This window comes from Centruroides sculpturatus, unplaced genomic scaffold (assembly GCF_000671375.1).
Source record: "Centruroides sculpturatus isolate CEXI.00-Female unplaced genomic scaffold, Cexi_2.0 scaffold1244, whole genome shotgun sequence".
Taxonomy (NCBI): Eukaryota; Metazoa; Arthropoda; class Arachnida; order Scorpiones; family Buthidae; genus Centruroides; species Centruroides sculpturatus.
Window position 1 is genome coordinate 232,430 of NW_019385519.1, and position 14,837 is coordinate 247,266.

Genomic DNA, 14,837 nt, shown 5'->3' on the forward strand with positions numbered 1-14,837 from the left:
AAATACCATCATCCACCCCATTCACAAACAAGGTAAAGACCCGACTATGCTCGAGAACTACCGACCAATAGCGCTCACTTCCACGGTCATGAAAACGATGTCTCATAAGGAACTCTTTACCCTGCCCCGCCTATTGGCACTATAGGGTTTAAAGAGACTATGCCTTGTTCATCGACTGGTCGGTACCTGACTCGGTAGACAGGGACGTCATAGTTGGGCCCTATGATGCATCATTCGGACTCCCGTCCGCACCCCGGTCCAACTCACTAACTTGGCATAACTTTTGTTTGTGCAGCCTGTACTGCACAATTGGTCCACATAACTAAACCTTTAATAGCTCACACAATAATGTAGGAAACACAGACAGAACCTACATGTAGTAGGTATACGGACAGCGGGGCCCTGACTCCAGGTGGAGGGGGCCCAAGTAAGCCAACTATAACTTATAGATCAATAAGATCTATGATTTCTCCCATTAATTCCTTTAGTTTCTTTAGGTTCCCTTTACTAGCTGCTAGCGTTCGAAGTACTTGTTCAGGGGGCTTGGACCAGTCAACTTGGTCTGCCCCTAGGCGGAAGTCCCTTGTTAGGGGACAGTCAAGTACGTAATGCCTCGCGTCGCCGCGAGGACTACCACAGGGGCAGCTACCATCTCCTTGTCCAAATTTGGACTTGAAGTGGGGGAACCTCCCGTGGCCAGTTAGGATTTGAGTCGACAACGAGCAACAACTTATCGGAGTGAGGCCAACTACAGGCACGAAGGCGTAGGTTGACCTACCTACTGTACTAAGAGTCCAGCGTTCTCGCCAGCTTATCATCGATCGTTGCAGTAAGGTACCTTTTATGTATGTAGTCGAGGGATCTACCGTCCTCGTAACAAATGGGCCACTGGCTCCCGCCTTTGCCAGCTGATCGGCCCGTTCGTTGCCCAGGACGCCGGTGTGTCCTCTTACCCACCGCAGGACAACGTGTCGTTCGTGCCTCGCCCTCAGTACCCTACCTCTGATCTCATGTACCAATGGGTCACGATGGTACCCGTCGCTTAAAGCCTGTAACGACGACTGGCTATCTGAGTAGACCGTGACCGGCTCTGGACCCGGATGTAGTAGGATCCACTGGGACGCCCCCTCCAGGGCCACCAGTTCTGCCTGGAACACGGACGCCTCCTCGTTCAGTCTGACAGTTCTGCTGTACACTTCAACTCCGTCGGAAAAGACGCAGTATGCGGCGCCTACTAAGCTGCCGTCCTTCGAGCCATCGGTGTATATCTCAACACCTGTACCAGTCGGTTCACCGACTTCCCAATCCAGTCCGATCCTGAGGGCAGGATGGATCTTTAGTACGTCCGTCTGACGCCTAAGTCTGATCGGGTACTTCTGATTACAATGCATGGCCTCTCTGCCCTCCACTGTTGTTCTGTAGAAGGCTGCCTCTTGGCTGACTACCAGAGGCAAAGGGAGCAGCCCGGCCAAGACCAGGGCCGCATCCGTTGACACAGTTCTGTACGCACGCGTGATCCGCAATGCAGCGGGACGCTGGATCGTGAGTAGTGTCCTACTCTGACAAACGTTGGCGGTGTCTTTCCACCAAACGCCACAGGCGTAGCAGACAATGCGCTCCACACACATCTTGTAGATGGTACGAAGCGCTTCGCCACTCAGCCCGTAATCCTGCCTTGCTAGTCGTGATAGTGCCGCTATCATTCGGTTCGTTCTGACTCGAACGTCCCTCAGGTGGGGAGTCCAGCATAGTGTCTGGTCGATGATTACACCGAGGTACTTTAACTCATTCACCCTTCGGATGGGGTTGCCCCGGATGCGGTATATAGGTCGGCGTGCCAATACCCCGCTTCGGGCCACCGTCAGGGCCTCTGATTTCTCAGGGCTGAAGGAGAGCTTGTGCAGCTCTCCCCAGCGAACGAGCTGTTCTATTGCTTCGTTGCCGCGAACCTCCATATCGCGTCGACTATAGCCTGCAACTACTAACAATAGGTCGTCAGCATAAGCCTGCAGTTGGACTTGGTCTGGAAGGACCAGCCGCAACGCCGTGTCTGCTAGAACGTTCCACAAAAGGGGACCAATACAGGAACCCTGTGGACAGCCCCTTTTGGTGTCTCGTAGACAACCGAGCGGTCACTCAGGAAACTCCTAGAAAGTGATACAAGGGCGGTCGGCAGGTTTGCCTTCCTCAGCTCACCCACAATGGACGGCCACCAAACGTTGACGAAGGCCCCAGCGACGTCCATCGAGACGAGCGTCGTATGGAGCCCCTGCCGGCGGTATGAAAACGATGGAACGAATGATTCTCTACAGATGGCAGCGCATAGCTACTCAATAACTGGTTTAATTATAACCACTTTGGCGGCCTTCCCGGCAAAGGCACTCGACACTTATTAACACATCTGATGTTACAACTATACACCCCCCGGAATAAAGGCTACTACATCAATGTTATTACTCTCGATATTTGCAGTGCTTACGACAAAATCAATCACTCCCATATTATAAGGAAAGCTTTAGAAAAAGGCCTAAAAGGCAACTCAATTCTCTGGCTCCAAGACTTCCTGTCCAACAGGCAGGTTCAAATCAAATGGAGGGGCTACCTCTCTCCTAGCAGTACCCAATGCGTAGGAATCCCACAAGGTAGTGTGATCTCCCCCTTCCTGTTTGCCATCTTTATGAATGACATCTTTCATCTAGAAAATAAATACACTAAAATCTATGTTTACGCAGACGATGTTACTGCCGTCACGCATGGTGCTGACCCGACCCATCTACATCATAGCACGATCCAATTTTGAAACAAGTTTGGCAGATGGTCTCCGAAAAATTCTGTTCAGTGCCAACCACGGAAGTGCGCGATCCTGCGCATACCCATCAATATTCGAGGCAACAAGGATTTCGTCCTCAATAACCAACAAATTCCCGAGGTCTCCAAAATCAAACTACTTGGCGTCTACATTACTGCACGTCTTACGTGGAACACCCACATTCAATACATTCGGGACAAGAGCAGAAAGCTCCTGAACATCTTTAAAATTTATTGCAACAAAAAACACGGCGGCTAGCCAAAGGACCTCTTGTGCATCGCCGACAGCACCATCGGCAGCTTACTAATGTAATGTATCCCCAACATCGCAACCTTAACTAAAACCCAGATGGCAATCCTAGAATCCTTACAGATGCAGTACGTTAAACTCAACTATGATCTCCCTATGACCGCTAACAACATTCTTACTCGCACCACAACCACAGCTTGCCGATATAGGAAATACCTAATAAAACACTATAGTTCCTACTTCCAGAAGGCTTCGCGGGACAACTTCTCTCGAAGAATTATTCATCTCATTCACAGCAATGAAGGAGCCACCTTTGTGAAAATTCCTATAGCCCACTTCATCAGGAACTGGACAAACAGCCATAATATCCCCACCGACAATCACACGACCCAAAACTCGATACCCTCCGACGCCACCGTCTTCGACATACACATCGAGCCCTTCTATTCCAGGACTCCTCCCTACCGGATCCCGTTATTCAATCCACCTTTTATGAGTGGACAACGGTACAAGATCTCTCTACTTTCCTGGCCACCGACGGTTCCAAAACCGACACGACTGTCACGGCAGCGTTCATCGACTACACCACCAACACCAAAGCCCATTACACTCTCCACCCCGAGACCACCATTTTCACGGCGGAGGGATTCGCTATTCTTCGCGCGCTACAACATGCCACTGAGACTAACAGCAACATCACCTTGTGCACGGACTCTCAAGCTATCCTCACCGCCATCAACGCTCACCACGATAAGTCTTCATCCATCATCCACACCATCATAAGCCTTATCAACAGACGCAATAAAGATAATCTGCAGATGCGTCTCGTTTGGACCCCAGCTCATAAAGGGATAACTATAAACAAACAAGCCAGTAGCGTAGCGTAGTGGAAGCGGCACTTTTTAGGGGGCGGTAAAATTTGACAATAAATAATAATAGTATCTTGTAAGAATTTGATACCATTTTATTTCATATTTTCGTCCACCTACGATTCGGACCGATTGAAATGAGCACGGAATAGTGTTACCATCCGACTCGCCGTCCGGGGATATCGCGCGCATCCTGTCGACCTTTTTTTTTTTTCTTTGCTTGTACGATTCATTCGTATCATATACACCTCCAATATCCAATAGGGCTAAGTCATCTAGATTACTTACGTTACTCCTACCCAAGTCTCCCTACTCGCTAACTGTAACTGATTTAGAACCAGCATGCACTGCAAATTATTCTTCATTGCAAAATGATATACGCATGCGTCAGGAACTTCTGTTCGAACAAACCTCACCTGCCGTCAGGGTTGGCGATTTTAAAAAGGTGGCAACACTAGCACGGAATTTTTCGTTACTTATTCTGTGGCGAAACTGAATTTTAGTCTTTTAAATTGAGATACCTAAATAAGGGGGCAGCGAAATTTTCCTCCGCCCCGGGCGGCTGACACCCACGCTACGCCACTGAAACAAGCGGACAAACTTGATTAGAGTCAGCCGTACGACACCAAGAAAACATATTATATTATTCCGGAGGTTTACATCAGCATTATAAACATCGAAATCAAACATCAAATGGACAACGAATGGTATAATTTTCCAAGCCATACAGACTATGAATGGCTCATCATCGGCCGTCATATCCCCGTCATGGACTATACGGACCGATACACTACTATCCTGATTCATCGGGCCAGGACTAATTCCCTCATTAGTAATTCCTTCCTCCATAAACGTAACCTGAAAAATACTGATCGCTGCACTTTCTGCCCGACAGAGCAAGATACAACGTTACATCGGTTGGATAACTGCTATCAATTTGAACCCGTCCGAAAAAAAATTCTAAATAATAACAGTATCATTCGTCACAAAATCTTTAAGATAAGCGATTGTCTTAAATTTACGCCCATCGAGATTTGTATACAAAGTATGATCACCTTTTTCACCGTTTACAAGCAGACCTATAAATACTGAGGAAAATATTACTACCGCCATCTCTCACCACCACGGGGCGCAATAGTCTGTGTAACTAGCCCAACGACTACGATAAGACAAGACAAAGTTAAATCCATCAACGAGTTGCTTAACTTTCCCGGAAACATTTAAAACTGCGTGCAATGCCATCTGTTATATTTCGTTTTAAAAAACTCTTATACAGTATTTTTAATTACAGTAGAGCCTCGAAAACTCGGCCTAATGTGGACCGACGGGTGGCCGAGTTTGTGAAAATGCCGGGTTATCGGTAATGGGGTTAAAAAAACTAAGTATGAGTGTTTCCTCAGAAAATACTGTACTGTATTTGTATGTATTGTTTACTTGAGAATACAACAGAGAATAAACTGCCCAAATACCCTTAAACAAAGGAAAAGTACGACCTTTATGAAGTCATAGAGCCTTTACTACATGAAAATGAAAATTAATGAATACACTGTGTACAGTAATTTTTACCTGATAAGACACACCCCAGAAAAATACTTTGAGGCATAAAGATGTCTATAATGAAAATTAATTAACAGGATTTTTTGCTCTGCCAGGGTGTGGCCGAGTTATCCGGAATGCCGGGTTATCGAGTGCCGAGTTTTCGAGGCTCTACTGTATTATAAAATGCCAAAAAGCTTAATTTTCAGGGTAGGGACGAGTTTTATAAAAAAAATTGCAAATGCTAATACGAGTAAAATCGTCATTAAGTCTGACCTACTCGAGATATGAGGGACACCGTCAACTGGCCAACAAAGTACGAGATGAACAATAGAAAAAAATACAAAATTTATAAGAATCACCATTCTTTTCTATTGACCTACCCGATAAATTTAAATGATATTTTTTTATAAAACGAGTTTAAAGAATGATTTTATCATTAACAAACATATACATATTATTTTATTTATATTTTACTCATTTATTTTTACAAGTAAATAGAAAAGTCTCGAAGGACAGTTGTTATCTACCCCTAAAATTAACAAATATACGTTAAAACAAAGATAATTTCATAAAATTAAAAATACATTCTAATATTATAATTACATACAATATAAATTAAAACAAAAAAAGTATAAAAGTTCTTGGAAAGAATTGCTTTTCTTTGATGTTCTTTGTTAACCGCTTTGACATAAAATAATTAATTAACGATGCTACAGTACCTTATTCGAAAAAATGTTATTTTCCTAAGTTGGAAATAAGTCTTAACTGTTTTTTTTGTTTGATTTTTTTTACTCTTTCTGCCCTATGGGCACTAAGAGGGTCTCATTTAGCAAGTTCATTATGGGTTCAGACACAATTGAGCTGGCGGGTGGTGAGGGATGGGGCGGATATAGCTTATTGTTAAAGGAAAAGTATGATGTACAGGGGAAAACCACTGCTAATTTGAGGTAAGGTGGAGAGCATATATTTTTAATTAAATAAATTAAAAATATGATTAAAAATTGCAGCCCGACTTTGTGACGATGTGATTGGTTGTTTAACATTAAAAATGTAGTACATACTTTTACACTCACATCTTTAATGTTACAAGAGTTCTTGACTTTATAGTTAGAAAAAAATTGGTGTTTTACACAGAAAATCATTAAATATGTAATATATAAACTGTAAAAAAATGCAGATACTATTGAAAACATACTAAAATAATGCAATTTTAATAATTTAATAATTTAATGTTTCAGTATTTTACTTTTAAAATACTGTATATCAATACCTCCAATATATAAACTTTTAACTCTCTGTCCTGTGGGCACTAAGAGGGCCTTTTTCTTTAGCAAACTTATTATGGGTTCCACCAACTCTCAATGGGGCAGTCAAACCTGTAATGGATTTGCAGAGAATAACCCATAATGAGCAGGTACAGACATTTAAGCTCTTTAAGCAATGATGTTTGATATATTCAATTAATATCAATCTGAATCATCTTAACAAAGAACATTTAATATATATTTTTAATTAAATAATAATTTATTAAATATTTAGCATATGATTAAAAATATATTTAAACATAAATTTATACATAGAAGTTTTCAAATTCTTTTTGAAAAATAAATTTTAAAATTTCAATAAACAAAACAATTTGATAGATTTAAAGAGGTAACGGAGGTGGTCTTTTTGTTATTAAAGGTTTTATAGGTTCATCTGTTTCAGGTTGACTTGAATCATCTGTCCTGTAAAATAAGATGTATTTAGATTAATATTAAATTTTCATATTTAAACAGTTTTATGAAGAAGGAAGATTATATTTTTAACATTTTATTAATAGTTTTATATTTATAATATAGCAATCATTTTCGGCTTAAAATTAACAGATTATTTGTTAATTAAAAAACATCTGACTTCAAAGGTGCAGATTGTAAGTTATGTAAAATTTGTTATATTGTATGTAGTCCTTAAAAGTGTGTGATGGCAGGAGACATTACCACCGAAGAGTATTGAGATAGGCAACATAGAGAAAAAAGAGAGATTCATTCTTTTTTGGTGTGGATTGATGGACAGAACTTTAATGAACATAATGTGCACTCCTTACACTTTACACAACAGAACATAATATGCTCTCCTTACACTTTAAACTTAGCACGGACTCTGAGAGTTTGTGCTAAGTAAGGAGTGCACATTATGTATTCATCTAACTGGAGTCAGTTATAAATTTTTGTATATGAAGATACTGAACCAATAAAAGGTTGTTTATTTGTTGAACAAAACATACTATATTGGAATCTTTCTTTAAGGCCAGTGTTGCTACCTTTTCAAAATTGCTGATCCAGACATTTTAAAATTAGGATGTTATACCGAGGCATGCGCATTGTAGTAAACTGTACGAGGCATGCTTATCATTTTACAGCCAAGAACTGAGCAATATGCATGTCAGTTTTAAACCAGTTAGGGACTTGTGTTACAACAAACCTAATATTTGCAAAATACTCACAAATATTTTTATAAATTTATTTTGTTTCATCATAATTTCACAATTTCTATGAAAACTGGACCAAATTAATAATTAATCTGGACCATGAATTTAAAATCCAGCTTATCCATGTGAAAACTGGTCTGGTGGCAACACTATTTAAGGCAATCCACATCTAGAGGCACAAATGATGGAACATGCAACCCACAATTTCACTGCAGCATGGAGGTCAGTGCTTTGTTCTTTTTATTCAAGAAAATTATTTGGTATTTGTTAGAGTTGGATAACCATAACAGTCAGCTATGTCCATTACTGAAAATAATGAGTGAGGTTAATAGAATTGAACTATGACTGCCTGTATTTTGAAAGCAAAATATTCAATTGTTTATACAAGTAGAGGCTGCCTTCATGCTCTCGGGAATATTAAATGATAATATTAAATTACTAGCCTGCTTTCATTGATTGACTCAGAAATCCTATCCCATGTTAGCAACATTTTTTTTTTTGCCATCAGAAAAGAGCAAGTATAACACATTTAATTAAACATAATCTTATAATGGAATTTGCTGATTTAAAAGGAAAATGCCTTAAAAAAAAACTATTACAGTAAGTGAGTTGCAGTTGGGAGATAACAAGCCATTGTCTTTATTGAGAGAAATAAGAGAACTGATGAGAGACAAAACTCAATGACAAATTTCTGAAGAGTTTATTACCACAACAATTACCATCAAATAGTCAAACAATCATATCTGCATCAAGTGGAGAGTTATCACACTTAGTGACTCTAGCAGACTTCAGGAATGAACAAGATGATAGGAGTGTTTAACATTGTTTACGTTGCAAATACCAAAACAGTTGTAGTTATCTCCCATTATTTCCAATATACAAAACTAGATTGAGAAACTCACCCTTCAAGTAAAACAACTTTCTTGAGACCAAATCAGATCTGGTACACAGAATGATAACCACTATGCCTTATATCAGAATCAATGATACCCCACCAACATAATGACTAGCATGTGCAAAACAGCAATAATCCCAAATTTTGCTTCTACCACAACTGGTTTGGTACATCTGCAAAGAAATACAGGACGCCATGTTCCTTTGCTAGTCAGGGAAATGCACAAGCATTACCACTCAACTTAATGAACAAGCACAGAAACTTGAATTCCAGCAATTGCTTAGTGATCTTCAAATGAGCCACAAACTACAGATATTTAATCAACAATGGGTGTGATGTCTCTTGCATTCCCACAAAGGGAAATACAAAAAGACAAAATCCAAACCATTAGAATTGTATGCAACCAACCAGTCAATGATCAAAACTTTTGGCACTAAACTGCTGCACTTTGACCTCAGACTATGCAGAACATTTAAGTGGCACTTCAACATTGCAGATTGATGTTTCTATATACATTAGCTGACTTCTTAAGGCATTTCAGACTAATACTCAATTTAAAGAAACAAAAACTCATTAATATGCTTACCAAGCTAAGTATAAATGGAAAATTGGATACTTGCAGCCAATTGTAAAAGTGATTATTGAAGGAAACCTTCATTTTCAAAGGCTGCTAAAAGATTATCTAGATATTATATCACCAAGGCTAAAATTTACAGTGACAAAGCATTCAACAGCTCATTTCATTCAAACTGTAGGAGCCCCAGTACACAGCAGACCATAGTGATTGCACCTGGAAATCTTAGCAGTGTGAAGAAGGAATTTTAATTCATGACAACAGGGAATATATCATCCTTTGAAGAGTACCTAGACTTCACCTTTACACTTACTGCCAAAATCCACTGGAGAATTCATTCAGTCAGGGACTACAGAAGAGTGAATGCACAAATGGTACCCAACCATTATTTGATACCACATATCCAAAATTTTTCACTTATATGGAAAAACAATTTTCTTGAAACTAGACATTTTCTGAGCATACCATGCCATCCATCCCTGTTAATGAAGAAGACATTCCAAAAATGGCAATAATAATACCTTTCAAATTCTCATTTCTAAATTTTGGGTTATGTAATGTAGTCCAGATGTTTCAATGCTTTATAGATCTTGGGTGGCCTAACCTTTTGTTTTGCATACTTAGATGACATTCTGGTATTTTCTGACAATCTTGATAAATATGAAGAGCATTTGAAACAAATTTTTCATAGACTAAGCAACCAAGGGATACAGCTAAATATGTTGAAATGCTTGTTTGGAGTGGCTGTGTTATCATTCTTAGAACACCTAGTATCAGAAAGAACAAAAAAAAACCCCTTTTAGATAAAGTCACAGTCATGCTATATTACAGAGTCACAAATGATCAATGAACTTCATTCCTTTTTGGGCTTCAAATTTTTATAGACAGTATCTTCCACAGGCAACAGAGAAACAACAGGTATTTTCATAATATCTAAAAAGATCCAGAAAGAATAATTGATGTCTAATTGAATGGACAGATGAAGCCAAACAAGCTTTACAGAATTGCAAAAACCAACTAATGGAGATTGTAATGCTAACACATCAATCAGTAATAGCACCTCTGGTGTTGTATGTAGATGGTTCTGATTTCAGAATTGGTGAAGCACTAAATCAAATCATAGATAATGCATTAGAACCACTCAGGTTCTTCTCAATGAAACTCTCTTTGACTGAACATAAATATAGTGTGTATGACAGAAAGTTGCTAGCTGCATTTGTCTTAATTAAACATTTCCAGTTTATGCTTAAATGGTGTAACTTTAGTACATTAACTATTCACAAACTGCTGACTTTTGCTTTTAATTTAAAAGAAAGACAGAACAGTCATTCCCTTGACAAAATTGACAACTTGATTTTATTTTGTAGTTTATGATGGACATACGTTACATTAAAGATACAGACAATGTCATGACCAACACACTCTCTTAAATAGCATTGTAGAAATGCCTTTTCCCATAGATTATTGCAAAGTTTCACAGGCACAAGAACACAAAGAGTTAAATGAATTGCTAGTCAACAACCAGATATTAAAAAACTCAGTTTATTGAAATTTGAAAATATTGACACAGAACTCTTCTACAACATATCTACAGGTACAGTGAGACTTTACATGCTGATTGAACACTAATACAAAGCATTCAAGATGGTGCACAATCTTCCTTCCCCACGGATTAAAGCTACAAACTCGTAGCACAGTATTTCATTTGGCCATCAATGAAAAGGGACTCTTTGGTTAGGAATTTAAGGCTTCTGCCCATCATCAAGATTGTATTCCCTGCCAAAGATTGAAAATCCATCATCATCTCTCAAGCCCACTTGATTCCTTCTCAGTATCAGATTCAAACACATGCATCTGGATTTGGTAGGATCATTGCCATCATCCCAGGTGCCCTCACCATGCTAGATCACTTCATGTGATTGCCCAAGGTTGTCCCATTGCTGAGACAGTAGTCTGTGTTCGAGTGCAGTTGGATTTCCTGCATTGGCATTCTGCGATAAATCTCCAGCAACAAAGGATGACAGTTTGAAGTAAAATTAGTACAGGCCTGGTTACTGGTATAGATAAACTGCACATGACTACTTTTAATAAATTCCATCATGTCATTCTTAAAGTAAATGGCATTGTGGAACAGCTACATCACCTACTCAAAACTGCAATAAAAAGTCATATGACTGAACGCTGGACGAATATTCTGTTGACAATCGTACTCAAATTTCATTCAGCATTTAAGGAAGACATCAGAGTGATAACAGCAGTTTGCCTATAGAATGGTCCTAGGTCTACCAGGGAAATTCCTTGGGCATCAATTGTAAGGGAAACAAACCCAAAGGAGATAGTGGAGACACTTCAGAAGGCCATGTCATGTCTACAACCAGTGCCAGCTACCAGTCATGTGTCACAACAGACATCTTTGTCCACAAGAACTTACAGGTATGTTTTTGTAAAGCAAGATGGAGTCCATAAACCATATAAAGTGGTTGATAGATCTAACAAGTAGTTAAAGTCATCATTAAGGATCATGAAGTCACAATTTCAATCAACCATTTGAAACCAGTGTTCTCAATGAAGATACTATAGCAAATAAGCTTCCATGCAGTCAATCAGATGTTCAAACACCATCAAATGCAGCCACCTGTCAAGCAATCATGTTCAGGTAGGAGAATGTTCATTCTCCTACCTGAACATGAACCATATCACATTTAAAATATATTATTTAAAAATTTAGTTCATGCACTTAAATTTACAAGCACACAGTATAAGAATGTGAGGGTATAAAATATTGTGAGAACAAATCGACACGATAAAACGTAAGTGCTTCTACAAAGGGAGAATTTAGAACAAGTGTGCTTGATGGAGCAGATGCTGATCAAGGAGAATCCACTGGACTCAATAGGGACTAGACAAAGACAACTATCAAATTCTACAAAATATTCCTTTAATATACCTGGGAGCATACAGTACTCCTAAAACAAAGATGAGACACAGGAAGATACGGAGTCTGACAAATCTAGTATATCGCGTATCGTTAACAAAAATCTCCCAACAATAAACTGCTCAAGCACACATAACATGAAGACATAGAAACATAACGACAGAAATGGGGTTTTGTCATATCCTTTCCTCTCCTTCACTATGGGCAGAAAACAGTTCCTAATCTGAAATCTCACATGGACTTGCTTGCACAGTCTTTTTACTTTTTTCACACACTTTCACCACCACTTTTACTTTCCTACTTCCCTGTCCTCTCTCCAGTGGCGTACCGTGGGTGTCAGCCGCCCGGGGCGGAGGAAAATTCCGGCGCCCCTTTAGGTATTTCAATTTATAAGACCAAAATTCAGTTTGTCACAGAACAAGCAATGAAAATTTCGGAGGTAGTGCAGCGACCTGTTCAAAATAGCTATATTGGATATTAGCGGTGGATATTAACACGAATGAATCGTACAAGCAAAGAAAAAAAAAAAAACAAAAGGTCAACAGGTTCGCTTTGCCGCCCCTAAGATGTAATTTTGCCGCCTCCTAAAAAGTGCCGCCCGGGGCAGGCCGCCCCTGCCGCCCTCCCCACGGTACGCCACTGCCTCTCTCCACTTCTGTTCTGCACTCTCCCCGAGACACACCCTACCATAAAACTCCCACCCACGGTTACACACCCCAGAATTACATAACTCCTCTCCACCGAGTCAGACCCACCACGTGGCGAAAGGGGGGGCAAGAAAAGACGTAAGGCACAAGTAAAATGTATACCATATAATTATTTCACTGTTGTTGGTAACACATTATTATCTGTTATAGCCACAGTAAAGTGTAAAGGTACAATCTCTGTGACTATAAGAGTAGAATTTACCTCATCACATTCTCACTATTCATATGTTCCAAATGACTCATCAGTTCCAATTTTTAGATACAAGTCTAAAGTCAAATAAATTTTAGGATAAGTAATGTTATGAAATTGTTATGCAATTGCCGTAGACTGTCCTTATCTCTCAGATCTGTTGGAACAAACAAGGTAATTTTGTATATACAAAACTTCAACATTCAAGGTAGAGAATTGAGACCAAGCACTGGATATTGCATTTACAAGGTAAGCAGCTATTTATTATGTTAGTCTGTTTATAAAATTTTACAAAAATTTAGTGTTTAAAACTAAATATATATTCAAGTTTACCTGGCAACAAGCCTTAGCTGTAAAACAACAATTCTGCTCTCATCAATTTCAATATCATTAACAAGTTCAGCATATCTCTCTTTTTGTTTTCCTTGTAAAGCAGTTGCTCCTGCACAATAACTACTACTACGAAAACCTATGAAGAATTCATATTTACAACATTAAACTTTATTATAATTTCAATAATTATATTACAACTATTTATTACTATTACTATAACTATTTATTTAATAATTACACTATAACTATTTGTTAAATCTATATATATAAAATTGCTTGTCCTGACTGACTCACTGATTCATCATCGCCCAGAGCAAACCACTGAACCTAAAGAAGTGAAATTTGGTACACAGGGTATGTCATGAAAACACCCACTAAGAAGGGATTTTCCGAAATTCCCCCATGGGAGGGAGAGGGAGAGCATTAAGGCTTAACCGGAAAAACGGCTTCTACTGTAGTATTTTAGATGCGATTTTTCGTTTTTATCTGAGTTTTAGTAGGGTATGCCATGGCAATGCACACTAAGAAGGGATTTTTCGAAATTCCCCAGCGGGGGAGAGGGAGAGCATTAAGGCTTAACCAGAAGAACGGCTTCTACTGTACTATTTTTGATGCGATTTTTTTGTTTTTAATTACGTTTAGTCTTCATTAAGTACTTAGGGGTATAAATTGTTAACATTTCAGACATTGTCATAAATATTTTTTATATATTTCGATTTTTTAACCAAATATTCCAACCATTTTAAATTTGAATTTCTTTTTTGCATATTGGTTCGATTATAGAACGATTGTAAATGTTCCAGAAAATTTATCAAATTAAAAACAGTTCATTTGATTCTCAGCAATTCTCATTATTCTCAGCAGTAGGTGTTAAATAACAATTACTATGGTTGTTGAAATATTGAATGTAAATAGGGTTTGCTTGCAAAATCTGGGCAAGCAAAGCTGCGGGTAACAGCTAGTTTGCTATAAAATAAATGCTTGATTAATTCAGTTTATACATCACAAGATATACTGGCAATCAAATTCATATATTATGTATATGAATGTGATTATTAATACAGTAGATCCCCCTATAAGATGGTAGATACGTTCCGTTCTTTATGAATCAATTTTGTAGGAATCATAGTTTACGGACTACGGCTGTTTGAAAGGTTTTCTTTCATAAAATTAATCGATTCTAGACTAATTCGACTCAACATTTCCAAAATACGTATATTTTTTTGAAAATAATCCGTATAAACTACGTTATAAACAAAAAATTGTA

At 38.8% G+C, this 14,837-nt stretch overlaps 1 protein-coding gene and 1 long non-coding RNA gene across 2 annotated transcripts in view; both read right to left on the reverse strand.

Annotated features, from left to right (window-relative positions):
• Nucleotides 1-443: 443 nt before the first annotated feature.
• LOC111639757 lies at nt 444-2,054 on the reverse strand. The gene has a single exon (XM_023385697.1). It carries the CDS (start codon nt 1,953-1,955, stop codon nt 444-446), a length of 1,512 nt encoding a protein of 503 aa, XP_023241465.1. The 5' UTR covers nt 1,956-2,054.
• Nucleotides 2,055-6,234: 4,180 nt separating this feature from the next.
• Nucleotides 6,235-14,837, reverse strand: part of LOC111639756 — a 10,778-nt gene continuing 2,175 nt past the window's right edge. The window contains exons 2-3 of the long non-coding RNA XR_002759132.1: nt 13,571-13,706; nt 6,235-7,193 (exon numbers count right to left, since the gene is read on the reverse strand). This is a non-coding gene — a long non-coding RNA (uncharacterized LOC111639756). The remainder of the gene's footprint in view (nt 7,194-13,570; nt 13,707-14,837) is intronic.

Coding starts and splice junctions, on each gene's coding strand:
- LOC111639757 (XM_023385697.1), bottom strand. CDS start 1,955: ATGGAGGTTCGCGGCAACGAAGCAATAGAACAGCTCGTTCGCTGGGGA.